Source organism: Eretmochelys imbricata, chromosome 1, assembly GCF_965152235.1.
Source record: "Eretmochelys imbricata isolate rEreImb1 chromosome 1, rEreImb1.hap1, whole genome shotgun sequence".
NCBI lineage: Eukaryota > Metazoa > Chordata > Testudines > Cheloniidae > Eretmochelys > Eretmochelys imbricata.
The window spans coordinates 160,952,634-160,968,022 of record NC_135572.1 but is presented as its reverse complement, the minus strand read 5'-3'; the positions used below and the strand labels follow the sequence as shown (position 1 = coordinate 160,968,022).

General features: G+C 43.5%; 1 protein-coding gene across 1 annotated transcript in view; it reads right to left on the bottom strand.

Moving 5' to 3' along the window:
* DSCAM (DS cell adhesion molecule) overlaps window positions 1-15,389 on the bottom strand; it is a 558,550-nt gene that overhangs the window by 115,946 nt on the left and 427,215 nt on the right. Inside the window, exons 15-16 of the mRNA XM_077813965.1 lie at window positions 10,133-10,300; window positions 2,178-2,248 (exon numbers count right to left, since the gene is read on the bottom strand). Of these exons, the coding sequence (XP_077670091.1) occupies window positions 2,178-2,248; window positions 10,133-10,300 (239 nt within the window). The remainder of the gene's footprint in view (window positions 1-2,177; window positions 2,249-10,132; window positions 10,301-15,389) is intronic.

Below are 15,389 nucleotides of genomic sequence, written 5' to 3'. Positions count from 1 at the left end.
CTATTAGATTTATATACTAAATGCAATGCTTTGCAGATGACTCATGCACTGCAAAGAACAATGCAAACATCAGCAGCAAAGGAGAATCATCCCCAGAAACTTAGACCACTGAGGAAACACTGAGTTTTGTGCAACACACCTTTACTATTATTTGTATTTTCATGCCACCCTCACGTTTGTGGCGTGGGGAAGAATAAATTTAGGACTGATGATAGGGAAACCTGTATTTGTACTTCAGTGGACAGCCTCTGGAGACAGCGTTTTCAATGTATCTATTTTAAACTACTACTAACCTACTCAAGAATCCCTAGCATGTGAGGTTTGTCTGCATTAGCTATACAATTCATTAGATATAGTCTGTCTGCAGGATAATCTTGTTCCATCATGAACTGTCTGAAATGAGATTGTGCTGGTATGATAAATTGTCAGCATTCTACAATTATTACCAAGACACTCCAAAAGTTCTGTGTTACATGGCAAAGTTCACATTACCACTAAGTTACAGTAACCATATAGAATTTTTACACAAGTTAAGAACATAAGAATGGCCATACAGGGTCAGACCAAAGGTCCATCCAGCCCAGTATCCTGTCTACCGACAGTGGCCAATGCCAGGTGCCCCAGAGGGAGTGAACCTAACAGGTAACGATCAAGTGACATCTCTCCTGCCATCCATCTCCACCCTCTGACAAACAGAGGCTAGAGACACCGTTTCTTACCCATCCTGGCTAATAGCCATTAATGGACTTAACCTCCATGAATTTATCCAGTTCTCTTTTAAACCCAGTTATAGTCCTAGCCTTCACAAACTCCTCAGGCAAGGAGTTCCACAAGTTGACTGTGCGCTGAGTGAAGAAGAACTTCCTTTATTTGTTTTAAACCTGCTACCCATTAATTTCATTTGGTGGCCCCTAGTTCTTATATTATGGGAACAAGTAAATAACTTTTCTTTATTCACTTTCTCCACACCACTCATGATTTTATATACCTCTATCATATCCCCCCTTAGTCTCCTCTTTTCCAAGCTGAAAAGTCCTAGCCTCTTTAATCTCTCCTCATATGGGACCCGTTCCAAACCCCTAATCATTTTAGTTTCCCTTTTCTGAACCTTTTCTAATGCCAGTATATCTTTTTTGAGATGAGGTGACCACATCTGCACACAGTATTCAAGATGTGGGCGTACCATGGATTTATATAAGGGCAATAAGATATTCTCCTTCTTATTCTCTATCCCTTTTTTAATGATTCCTAACATCCCGTTTGCTTTTTTGACTGCCGCTGCACACTGCGTGGATGTCTTCAGAGAATTATCCACGATGACTCCAAGTTAATGGCCATTATGCTGTAACCTTATTGTAACAGTTTACCCTACATATTTCTGAACATGGTATGGAAATTGCCACTCTTATTAAGATTATACATAGTGACTACACATCTTTATTCTATCCATCAGGATGTACAGTTTGGTTTAACGTATTTATAAACCTATTGGTTTCACTGTCAAACAACATATGTAAAACTTTTCAGTTATCAGGACGCTGAATAAAAACAAACCAAGTCACAAGCATTAGAGTACAGCAATTATAATGGAGATTTTTTAAAACTGCATTGGAAAAATAGATAATTTTGACTAAACCATGTATGAACTCATGGACTCTACTTTTGATCAAATTGAGACATAGCACCAAAAAGGGTCTCCTTGCCTCTATCTGTGCAGGCATTCCTTTGGAAAGGTGCTGGGCCAAAATCAATGGAAAGACTCCCTTTGACTCCAAAGACTTTTGGGGATTATGCCCTATAATCATACTAGTCCTCAGTGAGCACTATAGTCCTCAGTGAGCGCTACAATCATACTAGTCCTCAGTGAGTCCTCAGTCAGCACAAGGCCTTGCTTGCAAACTCAGAATAAGGACACTTAGAGCACAAATAGCAAATGTAACTCTGCTCAATAGAAACACAGGCCTGCAGAAATGATTTTCCTCTGGAATGTTCTTTCCTGGAATAAAAGGACAGTCTTATTGGCAAAGCATGTAAGATCTGTGGGCAAAATGACCTGTGAATTTTATTCAAAATAAAATACTTCTGATCCACAGTTATTATAATATTCACCCTAACAACAGCTCTCTGAACAGGCATAAATACTGCTAGAGTCTGTGTTTCCTGCTATGGTGACTTACTTTCCAAGTGACCCGAATGCTTTGTGAAGATACAGGCTCAAGCTGAACTTCCTGAGGTGGGCCATCAGGAGCTGGTGAGAGAGAAAGAGAGAGACACATCCATCATAAGGCAGGTTCTTATAAGGTGGCAGAAATAAACAAAATATACAGTGTTGATGCCAACACTGTGGCATAGAACGGAGGCTTTGGGTTGGTATGAAACCATTTAACAGCATATGAAGCACTGAAGGTATCGCTTTACTCAAACAAAACCAAAAGGCTAAGGCGTCTGCACGAGCTGGTTGTGTGGTATTTGTGACAATGAAATGTCGTGTACTTCAAGATTTAGCAAGTTTGCAAATAAAACAGGAATGAGTCGCGGGTGACTTTCCTTCAAAAGCCTTGTTTAGTGACATGCTCAAGATGCTTTTCTTTCCCTTTGAAGTCTTCTCTGCTGATTTCCTGAATGTGCTTTAAGCTGCTGTGAATGCGCCGGCACTGAAAAGACAGCAGTACCCACTCAGAATTAGGGAACACAGCAACTCTTCAACCAGCTTTGATCATTTCAACATGTAGCTTCTGATTAAACTCATTCTGTTAACTAAAGACTGAGCGTGTTCAGTACAAAATTATTATTTTATGAAGTAAAAAATGCACAAAGAGTTTTTCTGCGTCTAAATATATCAATGTGGAAGCCATATAAAGAATATCCTGCCTGATGAAATGAGCATGGGACAGTTTCTGCTGGCTCAGTCAGAGGGAGTCTCTCTTATTATTTATATACTGCCAAAGGTATGTGTGGTGTTTCACAAACAAGTGGGAAGACAAAGTTCTGGTCCTGAGAAACTTCTATCTATGTTAGGCAGTTACAACGCAACGATCGCTGATTGGAGGCAGTTAGTGTTGCAGTGGGGATTTGTAAAAGAAAGTTAACAAAAACAAGCCATTTTAATGGAAGGATGTGAAGGAAGAGACGGAGATATCTCAGAGCTTGAGCAGAAGATTTCTATATATATAAGTTGGCGTGAATAAAAAGTATGAAATCACAAATTTAATAATATGATAAAGGAAGCAAGGGAGCGAAGGGGGTGAGACTAGGTTGTGAGAGGGAGAGCAGGAGGAAATGGACGTTGCAATGAAAGCAGACTGAGGGGCAAATGACAGCTGAACTGAAAGAAGTCCATTTGGCTTACCCAGGTGAAATTCACGCCTATACAGAGACCTAACACATGGCTTATGCTCCATTGAAATCATGTACAAGTCCTATTTTGTGGGATTTTGTTGGCCCTGCACAGAGGGGTGAATTTCATCCATGGTGAAGTGGAACCATTGCCTATAGCTCATGTGGGTCCTTAGTTTGAGGGCATGTCCACCCTGCAATCAGACACTTGTGGCTGGACCTTGCCAACTAACTCAGGCTCGTGGGGCTCAGGCTAAGGGACTGTTTAACTGTGATGTAGATGTTTGGGTTGGGCTGGAGCCTGAGATCTAGGACCCTCCCATCATGCAGAATGCTAGAGCCCAGGCTCCAGACTGAGCCTGAATGCTTACACAGCAATTAAACAGTCCCTAAGCCTGAGCCCCATGAGTCTAAGTCAGCTGGCATGGGACAGCTGCAGGTTTCAGCTGCAGTGTAGGTGTACCCTAAGTTTCCTATGCAGAAACACCCAGTGATGAAAACAGAGTGAGTACAACAGGAAGAATGGGGTCTCTGCTAGTTCTTTAAGTCAACTCTAGACTCTGACCACCAGTTTACAGACACAAATGTCATCACTCCAGACATATTATTCTGTAGTAGATATGTACAAAACATTTGGCCCATAAAATTAGCTGATAAAATCCTGGCTTTTCACTGGTGTCACAAAATGGCAACCATAAATCCTCTTTATGCCCACAGTTTATTTCATTCCTCCATGTGCAGAAACATATTCTCTGTCTCTGACGTAGAGGTTATTGCTGTGACATATTTATATAGGCTAAACCTTTGCTCATTTGGTCTGAAGAATTCAGACTCACCACAGGAAGCTCGTGCAGGTAGGAAAGAAATCAGAGAGAAACACTGCAGCAAATATTCGCGATTGTGCTTATTTCTGTAAAGATTCTGGATTGCTTTGCTATGCTTGGGATAACACATCATGGACCCAGTTCTGATCTCCCACTGGTTTCATACTAGTACTCCTGATTTACATCAGTGTAAGTGAGAGCAGACTCAGGACCTTGCCTGGGAGACTGTGAAGGAGATAGTTGCAGTTGAATGGGTTGTGATAAAGAATGTGATGTGTCCATGACAGAGTGAATGGTTGTATATTGAGTGAGTGGGGAACTTGAGGTTGGGGGGGGTGAGATAGGTGTGAGGGCAAGTAGAGGGAGAAGGGTCCTGTGTCTTGGCAGGGGGTTAGATTAGATGACCCTTGTGGTCCCTTCTCAGCCTATCGTTCTATGATGCTAATGGTCATGAAAGATGGAGGTATGGACTGTGGGATGCAGCAGATGGTATAGTCGAGTTAGAGGTGAGGGGACTATGACAGAGAGAGTGGAGGAAGGTGAATGGTGGAGGCAGACTGTGGGTGAGTTTGTGATGGAGAAGCCATGACAGAGGATATGGTGGGAAGGAGCAAGGTGTGATAGAGGGTATAGCAGAGTGTGTGTGTCAGAGCATTGGGCTAGGGGAGAGGATGGTGACAGAAGGCATAGAGAGGAGAGACGGGAGTGTACTGTGACAAAGTGTGTGGAATGAAGGCTGGGGGGGAGGGGGGGGGGATAGCTCAGTGGTTTGAGCATTGGCCTGCTAAACCCAGGGTTGTGAGTTCAATCCTTGAGGGGGCCATTTCGGGATCTGGGGCAAACACTGGGGACTGGTCCTGCTTTGAGCAGGGGGTTGGACTAGATGACCTCCTGAGGTCCCTTCCAACTCTGATATTCTATGATTCTATGACAGAGGTTGCAGTGGAGTGAAATTAGTGTCTGCCAGTTTCACTGTACACTTTCACCACAACTTACATGATTATGAAGAGTTCCTAGAAATCTAACTACTACCCTGAAGGCAATGAGGTGAATTTCCAGTATGGTTTCCAGGAATTTATTTGGGACCCATAGGTGATTTTTCGCAAAAACTCCATCCAAAATGTGCAAGATTATGTTAACCTCTTAGGGCAGGCGTGGACAACCTATGGCCTGTGGGCTGCACACAGCCCATCAGGGTAATTCGCTGGCGGGCTGCGAGACAGTTTGCTTACACTCACTGTCTGCAGGTACGGCCACCTGCAGCTCCCCGTGGCTGCGGTTCACCGTTCCCGGCCAATGGGAGCTGTGGGAAGCGGTGCGGGCCGCAGGGATGTGCTGGCCACCACTTCCCGCAGCTCCCACTGGCCAGAAACGGTGAACCGCGGCCACTGGGAGCTGTGGGCAGCCACGCCTGAGGACAGTCAATGTAAACAGACTGTCTCGTAGCCCACCAGTGGATTACCCTGACAGGTCGCGTGTGGCCTGTGGGCCGCAGGTTGCCCACCACTGCCTTAAGGTATGTCTACAGTGCAATTAAAAACCCGTGGCTGGCTGTGCCAACTGACTTGGGCTTGCAGGGCTCAGGCAATGGGGCTGTTTCATTGCAGTGTAGACATCCGGACTTAGGCTGAAGCCTAGGCTCCAGGACCCTGTGAGGTGGGAGGGTCCCAGGGCTCAGGCTGCAGCCCAAGCCTGCGATGTCTACACCACAATTAAGCAGCCCCACAGAGGCCAGCTGTGTATTTTTAATTGCAGTATGTCTGCCCTGCAGCTGGGAGCGAATCTCCCAGCCCAGGTAGACAGACTCACACAAGTGGGGCTCAAGCTAGCATGCTAAAAATTGCGGTATGGACATTGCAGCTCGGGTGGCTGTTCAGGCTCTGAAGCCCATCCAACACCTCTGGTTCTGAGCTTGAGTAGCTAGCCCATGTCTCTGCCAGAACCACAATATCCACACTGCTATTTTAGCATGCCAACTTGAGCCATGCTAGCACATGTCTGTCTACCTGGGTCATTCCCAACTGCAGTGTAGTCATAGCCTTATACACATACGCTAAATCCACTGAGCCTTTGATAACTATTTGCATGTGGGAGCCAACTTTCCTGCAGCCTTGCTTGCTCTAGCATGTCATACATCTCTCTAGGGTCTTCCATCTAAGCATCTCTAAAGGATTTACAGACATGATAGATTTAAGCCTCATAACATCGCTGTGAGGCAGGTAAATGTTTTATCCCCATTGTACACATGAGGAGATTGAGGCACAGAGAAGATAAATGAGCATCTTAAGGTCACTTTCTCAGAGTCTGACAAAGCCAGAAAGAGAACCCCAATAGCTCACCTTGCACTGCTAAACTTTAACAATACACAGAAACAAAGAAAATAAGCCCTTTGCTTTCCTGTCAAACACTGACAGAAATGAGCTCTTCCAGTCTATTTTTCAAAGCAGTAGCTATTAAAGGTTATAGGGGGGAAAAGCTCCAATATCCCTGAAATCAGCTCTAGATTAGTGAAAGGACAGAGGATATTGTTTGACTCTCCTCCTGCTGAAGGCATCCTTTTTGGTTTACTTTCTAATAAATAATGTTGGCAGCCCGGAGTCACAATAGTGCAGGATATGTAATCTGCACCTTTGCAGTGAAGGGGTTTGGATTTTTAAATTTTTAATGTTGTTTTTCTCAAGCCTTCATTTTGATCTCTTCCCTTAGGTGTCTCCCTCAAGCTCAGCACCTGTGCTAATTCGACCCTCCCGATGTAAGAGCAGCAAACAGTAAACAATGACAAATCACTGCACTTCTGTATACTGTGTGACTGATCAAACCAAAACCAAGACAACAAATGCTGTTGCCTTGCCTAGACCTGACCTTCCCTTCCTCTGATTGCTCCCTGAATAAATCAATGACTTTTGACTGCGATTCCACATAACTGACCTTTCACTCGGACTGGACAGCTCCTTAATGAGAGCAGTGAAAGGCTCAGTCATCCTGAAACTAGGTCAGGAGGCATTGGATAAAATGTGACATCCAGGTTTCAGCCTGCTAATGGGGAAGTTAGTCTTTAATGGGAGGTCAGTTGCTGATGCTGACATGTTAATTATCAGACAAAAGAAAGTCACTAAGTAAGAAACACTCCAAGTTTATTAACAGCACATACTAATAACTTTGTGTGAGTATATGAGAGAGACAATTTCTTTGGGAGATTTTGGAAAGCGGGGAGTGGGAGGTGGAGGTACTCCAGGCTCTGGGGATGGGTAACCTGTTTCTCTAAAGATTTCACATTTCACCTTGCAAACAGGAAAAACATTTCTGCATACAGCATGTAGTTTAAAAGCAAACAAATTACTCATCCTTTCCTTGATATATAGTAAAGAAATCTGCCATCTGCCCCACCACTGAAGAATCATATAAAATTAAAACCCATAATGCAGAGTTCTCTTCCTTTTCTAACACAGACATTATTTGTGGGCAGAATATATATGCTGAAAAAACAGCATCGGGGGAAAAAATGAATGGAGTTCATGTTGTCTCCTGTTTGCTTCGGTTTGCACAGTAAGCCCTTGTGCTCTTATTCTTTGTCACAAACACTTGAGAACTGAGAATCTGATCTCACTGCAGGCAAGGATGATTCCAGCAAGGGGTAAATTTTCACTGCAGTGATTTAGTCTTCTATTAATATTAATAAGATTTGCACAGCCAAATTCTCATGTGTGGGCTGAAAACCATGCCACTGAGTGTCTAGAACCTAGATTATCATGTAGCTTTAGAATGTGGTGGGACTTTATCTGCCACAATCTGCCCCCAACCACTTACATTATTATTTTTCCTCTCAACTGTACATAGATTCATAGATTCCAAGGCCAGAAGGGACCATGGTGATCATAGGCTGACCTCTTGTAAAACACAAGACCATAGGGCTTCCCGAAAACAACTCCAAGCATATATCTTTTAGGGGAAAAAAAAAAAAACAAACAAGCACGGAGGTATTAGCATGTTAACACAGAAAAAAAATATGTATGGTGCAGGTATGCTTTTCAAACAAGAAATGGCAGATACTTATATGGCCTGGAGTTTTCAAAGGAACCTAAGGGATATAGGAATTTCAGTGGTGTTTGTATGTTGAACTTCCTTAGGCTCCTTTAGGAATCCCTGCTGTGATTTCTATTCATTTAATTGCAGTGTGTATCTTTGAGGGAAGATATTTGCAGACATTCAACATTATGAAGTATAATTCCAGGTACAAAACGATATGGCATTGACTTTGGAAAGAGGGAGGTGTCAGAGCAAAGGAAAGCAATAAAGGATAACTTCTTTCACTTCAGCAAGTCAGACACATAGAGATTTGAATGCAAAGAAGCCACTGCACACCGCAATTACAGGCTTAAAAGGGGCTATCCCGGGCATTAAGGGGAAGGTGTTGGCAGAGTCCTCTTGGCAGAACAGAGAGACAGTGGTGCTGGCATGAGTGCTCTGTGAAAAGTCAGTCCCTTGCCCCCCTGGCTGGAGAGGAAGTGCTGCAATGGCCAATGCCCTCTGCAGTGGAGGACTGCATGAAAATTAAATTCAAGGAAACAATATAATTAATTACAGCAAACTAACTTTAATTGCGGTCAGCACATTAAATGGGTGGAGAATAGCTCAATAATGACATTATTCGTGTAGATCATTAGGCACCTAAATCCATATTTGGGTGCTTAAATAGGGATTTAAATGCATAGCTTCAAGTCCCCAGGGTTGAAAATTTGGGGCATAATGTCTTCTCTGACCCCTAGATGCCACTGAACAGTTTTAATGAGAGGCCTGCACAATGATGTTTCTGAAATTGTGCTTTCTTGGAATATTTTAGCATCCTCTGAGAAATAGTTCTAATAGCATAGCTGGCATTTCAAACAGAAATTCCTAGTAAGGAAGAAAATTTGAGCTCAGGTAAGATTTAGGCCAGCAGTTCTCAAACGGGGGGCTGCAACCCCCTAGGGGTCCACAAGACCTTTCAGGGGGGCCGCGGGGTCCCCCGGCTGAAACCCGGTGCACTGCGCCCTGGCACAACCCCCACAAAAGCTGGCAGCTGTGCAGCGCAGAGCTGAAGCTGGCAGCAGCGTGGGGCAGAAGCTGGCAGCCCCGCTTCCCCCGGGTCTGAAGCCAGGAGCGGTGCAGGGCTGAAGCCAGGAGCCCCAGCGTCCTCCTGGTCTAAAGCTGGGAGCGGTGTAGGGCTGAAGCTGGGAGTCCTGGTGCCACCCCGAGGGCTGAAGCCAGCAGTGGCATGGGGCAGAATCTGGGAGCCCCAGTGGCCCCAGGGTCTGAAGCTGGGAGCGTTGCAGGGCTGAAGACGGAAGATCTGGCACCACCCCTCCCCCTCACTGAAGCTGGGAGCAGTGGTGGAGCCCCGGCACTCCTGCCCCCATCTGAAGCTAGCAGCAGCGTGGGGCTGAAGCCAGGAGCCCTGGTGCTGCCCCCCTGGGGCTGAAGTTGGGAGCAGTGCAGGGATGAAGCCCTCCGTGCAGGCAGAAGCCCTGAGCCCAAGGGCAGAGTTGGGGAGGCACAAGGGTGTTGCTCCCCCAAACTGCAGTGCCTTACTCAGAGTGAGGCTGTCCTGGGGGCAGCCCTAGCTACCCCTCTCCCTGCACCCTGAGTGGTTTTCAAACTTCTTGAATTGAGTCCCCACTTTGAGTTATATTTTTTGGTTGCATCCCCCCTGGATGGCCTGCTGAGGTGAGCCAGGGAGTGGAGGTGGCACTCTCTCCCTGGACCACGTTGTGTGGAGGTGGCCCAAGCCCCGCCGGCCCTTGCCCACTTCCAAATAAAATTCAAACTACGTTTATGCCCAAGGCCTCCTCTCCCCTGCCCCCCGCACCAGCCCAGAGCCCAGAGTCCCACATCGCCCCCGCTGGGCCCTGGAGTTTTTATAGCATGTCAAGCGGGGCCGCAGAGAGAAAATGGTTGAGAACCCCTGATTTAGACACTACAAAGCCAGAGCATACCTGCTTCATCCGTAGTGACAGTGAGCTCATTGCTTGCTTCGCTCTTGCCAATGCGGTTTTTGGCATACATGCGGATGTTGTAGGTGGAGGAAGGGTGGAGGTCAATGATAGTGGCCTGGTTCAGCTGAGGAGAGACGTCTTTGGTTCGCTGAACAGAATCCCACGAGTCTATTTAATAAATGGGGGGGGGGAGAGAAAAAACTAAAGATAATTTCACATTCATTTTATTATTTCAAATAATTGACAGGAATTAATATTTGACAGGAATGAAAAGGGAGACAGAAGGATTCTTAGAGATGCAAAGGATCATTTAGAAAGATAAAAATGTTTTATATTTTAAATTCTTAAGGGCTCGTTCCTGCAAGCTTATTCGATGAACTATGTAGATAATTAAGCATGAGTTTAATTGGTATTGGGGCCAGACTATTTGACACCTTTCAGTATTGAGTACTAAGCCATTGAGATGTTTTCAGGTTAATGATGCAGATCCAAATTCAATGAGATTTAACATTGGTGCAGTCATTAATCCCATGAGTTGTTTGTATGTGCTTGTAAAAGGAGGAATTTTATCCAGATTAAATCAATATCTAAGGAAATCTGGGGTTATCCACATTTCGCATAAATTATTCACTAAACTTGCTTGACACGTGGTATTAGAAAGGACAGAATTTGGTTGCAAGTAGTAACCACTCAGCCTCAACGTAACATTAAATCAGTCCAAATAAAACAACGGGACTGATCTGTTTTAAATCATCTTGACATCTCTTATGTGTTGTCATCTGTCATTTCTTTCTCACTGTATTGCATATTTCTCCTTTAACCTCTGCAGTATCCTATGGGATTTAGCTGGGAGCTATACAGTGGTGGTGTATAGCAAGGGTCACTGCAGGCAGCATCGTGAAAAGCTCACCAGACAGAAAAGTCTCAGTTAAAAATAGGAAAGCATAGCAAGAAACAATATATTATGTCCAGTTTTTGAGGCAGTGTGTAATTCTCTCTGTCTCTGTGACATCCCTTAGAGATGGGCAAATTGTTTACATACTAAACAGTTTTGTCAGTCGCAGAACAATTTCATTCTTCCTCTGTCTGTTTGTATTTAAAAATGCCCAAACATTTAGCTATCAACTGATGTTAATTTAAAAACTCCTAAACATGTAGGTATCAATTGATGCAGTGCTAATCAACAGCATCTGAATTCATTTACTGCTCATCACTGCTGCCTTTGCAGTGGTGCTCCCAGAACGCCTAAAGGCCTTCTCTGCACATAGCCTCAATAACATTTGCTTGGAATACTCTTTGTACACTTTATGGACATTTTTAAATGGTACTAAAAACTGAAACTGTCCTGATGTGTCTTGGAAAACTATTAACATTTGAATTAATGACAGTAGCCATCACCCTTCAGAACGCTGCAAGTTGGGGATTGCCATACCAGAATAAACCAATTGTTCATTTAGTCCAGTATTCTGTATATGAGACTGGTCGATACCAAATACTTCAGAAGAAAGAATTAAGCCACCATACTATACGAAATGGGGAATCATTCTGTGAAGAACAAACCTCAAAATGTTTAAAGTTCATTAATGCCTCCAGAAATGGGAGACTCTCTATTCGGTGTACAGCTGGCAAAACATATTCCTATGCTACCCTCCCTGCAGCCATTATCACTGGAGGGCAAGAAGGAAGCATAGCTGGAATGCACTGTATTCTGGCTCTCTTTCTCTGTCAGATGGTCCTTCAGAGACTATTGCCAGCTGATACATTTAAGAGCAGCCATTGGGCTATACTAATTTGCTCTGGGGCTGGGCAAAGAATCAGAGAGCTGCAACTGGCTCCCTGATGATCCCACAACTCAGATGCACTCCGCAGAATCTCAGGGCAGCAGAGAATCTGGCCTGAAATATTTAGCAATGGTTGTTGTTGTTAGAACAGTGCATAGGGACTTCAACAAAGGTATGTGCCCCATTGTGCTTAGCACTGTAGAAACATAGAGAAAGACAGTCTCTGTCCCAGTTTGTTATGTCAACGGTTCTGGACTAAAAAGATCCAGTTTGTATGGAGGATTAAGTAAACTTCCTTTGTGGTAGAGGATAATTTTTGTTTGAATATTTTACAAAATTGATTATGATTTTTCAAAAGATTTCCTTCAATGTTACTGGGTTTTTTTTTAACTATTAAGTTACTCAAATCAGAGAATCCAGCCTGAAACCTCCCCTGCGTTCTTTGTAGATTAAATAATGACATACCAAGATAAGGGAGGAGATGGAAAACCAGAATCTTCAAGACTTCTAGATATATTTTGTTCCAGATTGATAAAGTGTAGGTAATACATGGATTTTAGAGTATATTTTGATATAAATTTCTTAGGGGAAAAATAAGAACAGCTTGAGACACATAGACAAGAAAGAAATTGTTTAATTTCTCTCCACTGTTGTTGCCAGCTGATGCAACAAAAAATAAATGTTGATTTAAATTCTGCTGCTAAATGATAGAAATAAAATGAGTGTTCCTGTGTAGGCAGTAAAATAATCATCCAGTGGGGTAACTGTGATTGATTTATGGCTCCTTTTACTTTCCTGATACCATACCAAAGCATTTTAAAATCGATGTATTAAGAGGGTTTTAACTTAGAAACAATATACAGAACAGGTAAGACCCATACAGAAATGAAGCAAAAAGAAAGCATAAAATTTCAGTTAATTTTTCCCCCTCAAAAAGAGATTTAAAAAAAAATCAGGCAATTCTCAGAGCTATATAAAATGCACCTAGACAGAAAGTGTTTATGAAAATCCATAGCTCTGTGTTGTATTTTTCACGAATTCCTAAGATAATGATTGACCCACAAAGGTCCATTTATAGAATCTAGCGAGGCTAAATATGTTTTATATTGTACTTTACTTCTGATTGTATATATAAGATTTTAGCCAACATTGTGAATTTCTATTTTGTGTGTGAAATGCCATCTAGTGATACTATTTAAAACTGCACACATTTGTGGCACGCTTTGCTAAAAGCTGAATGATTTCTTGAAGCTATTCTTGTCAGGCTGCAGATAAAGACCTTGATTCTGCAAATCCATGCACGGCCTGAAGGAATGAATGCCAAGCTGTTGTTGTGCTTAAATGCAAGTGTGAGCTGAGTCTATGTATGGGCATGAGGAAGGCTAAGCACTAGGCATAATCCTCCCTTTGTGCACCTTGCTCCCTAACTTTCAAGGATGCAGCATCAAAAATAGGCAGGGTATAGAAAAGAATGGACATGTTTGAGAAGACATAAGCTCACGCATGATGAGACATCTGGTTACATCATGTCTCTTACCCCTTGTTCCTTCTCCTGTTAGAAGGCTGGAGTAATTTGGTGACCAGACAGCAGTAATTTCACTACAGTCAGATTCCTGGGCCATAGATGGGTTAAGACACAGATAGGCATATCAGCCCAAGCCTGGAATCTTAGTTCCTGAAGCCATGTGATTCTATCAAAATCTCAACTTTTATTTTAAAAAAAGTTTCTGGCCCACCTGGTTGTAAAGAAAAGCTTGAAAATGTGACATATAAAGGATGCAGAAATGTCTGCCTAAGTCTGAAGGGAAACTGAGACCACAGCTCAGAGAGGGATGAATTACCCATTCACCTCAATGAGGTGTTAATTCCAAGACCAACTCCTCTGGAGAGCCCTGCAACTCCTCGCCACCCTTTGTTCTCGAGGACTATGTGTGTGGAAGGAGGATAAGAGTCCCACCGATCCAACAGTGACACCCCAGTTGTTGGAATAAGTATGGGAAACCCCCCTTTCTGCCATCCCTGAAGAGAGGGTGTGGGCCCTGCTGCCATTTCTGGTGGAGAGATGGGAGCCTCATGATGTCTATAAAATCATGAATGTTGTAGAGAAAGTGAATAGGGAAGTGTTATTTACCCTTTCACACAACACAAGAACCATTGGGGGTCACTCAATGAAATTAATAGGCAATGGGTTTAACACAAATATAAGGAAGTATTTCTTCACACAAAATGCAGTCAACCTGTGGAACTCATTGCCAGGGGATGTTGCAAAGGCCAAAAGTATAGCTGTGTTTAAAAAAGAATTAGACCAGTTCATGGAGGATAGGCCCATCAGTGCTTAATAGCCATGATGGTCAGGGATGCCCTAAACCTTTGACTGCCAGAAGTTGGGATTGGATGACATGGGGTGGATCACCCAATATTTGTCCTGTTCTGTTCATTTCCTCAGAAGCATCTGGCACCTGCCACTGTCAGAAACCAAGATACTGGGCTAGATGGACCATTGGTCTGACCCAGTACAGCCATTCTTATGTTGCTCTGCCTTTCTGTGACAGGAGAGGGGCCCACTGCCATTTCAAATGGGGAAAGGGCCATGGTGCATGGGTGGGGCCATGGGAGGCCCCATATCATGATGCGCCCAAACCAGAGATTGCCTTTATACGGTCCTAGATTGCCCTGTGCTCCCCAGACTTGCTCATCACACTTTACCTTATAACACAACACTGAGCACCTGCATTGTACAGGATCAAGTCTATGGTAAAAACATCACGGTGAGAGTGAAAAGGACTAATGACAATGTAATGCAGTGTGATTGGGCAATAATTTCAAAAATAGATTACTAAACACTGCATGCCATTTTAATCTGCAGAATGCTTCCTTCCCATGATGCTCCTGAATGGGCCCCTCAAATCCTCCCCTGCCTTTGCTACAGTTCATTCATTCATGTAAAGTGAATTTGAGTCATATTCTCATGGAAGTCATGCAAACGGAATTTTCTTATCTTCTGTGATTTCCCATGTTTAATTACTTATCAGTACTCTTTTAAAATTGCAGGAGCTTCAGAGCTACAAATGCTTCTTACTTGGGCAGTGGGTAGGTTTGGGTGATGGAAGATGAGCTCAGGATGCTTGTCAAAGGTTTGTGGCCATTTCTGTCATTCTGGAAGTGGCAGTAAATCTGGTTGCTTTCTGAGAACATTTACAGGTGGGTTTACTCAAGAGTTGGAATGAAGCCCTCACTGGAGGGTCTTATGTTGGGTTTGGTATCAGAGAAAGAGAAAGGGGGATGACATTGGGTCACTGTTTAGGAACTGTTGTGAGAGACTTGCTGGTTTGATTGGGGGTTTGCTGGAACTACTGTACTTATGACTTTAGCCTTTTTCCCCCAAGTGACTTGTCCATTAATTTTTTAAATATTCACCTAAGACTTACTGTAGCTAGAGCTTTGTTCATTAACTGATATTTCTAGGCTGACACACA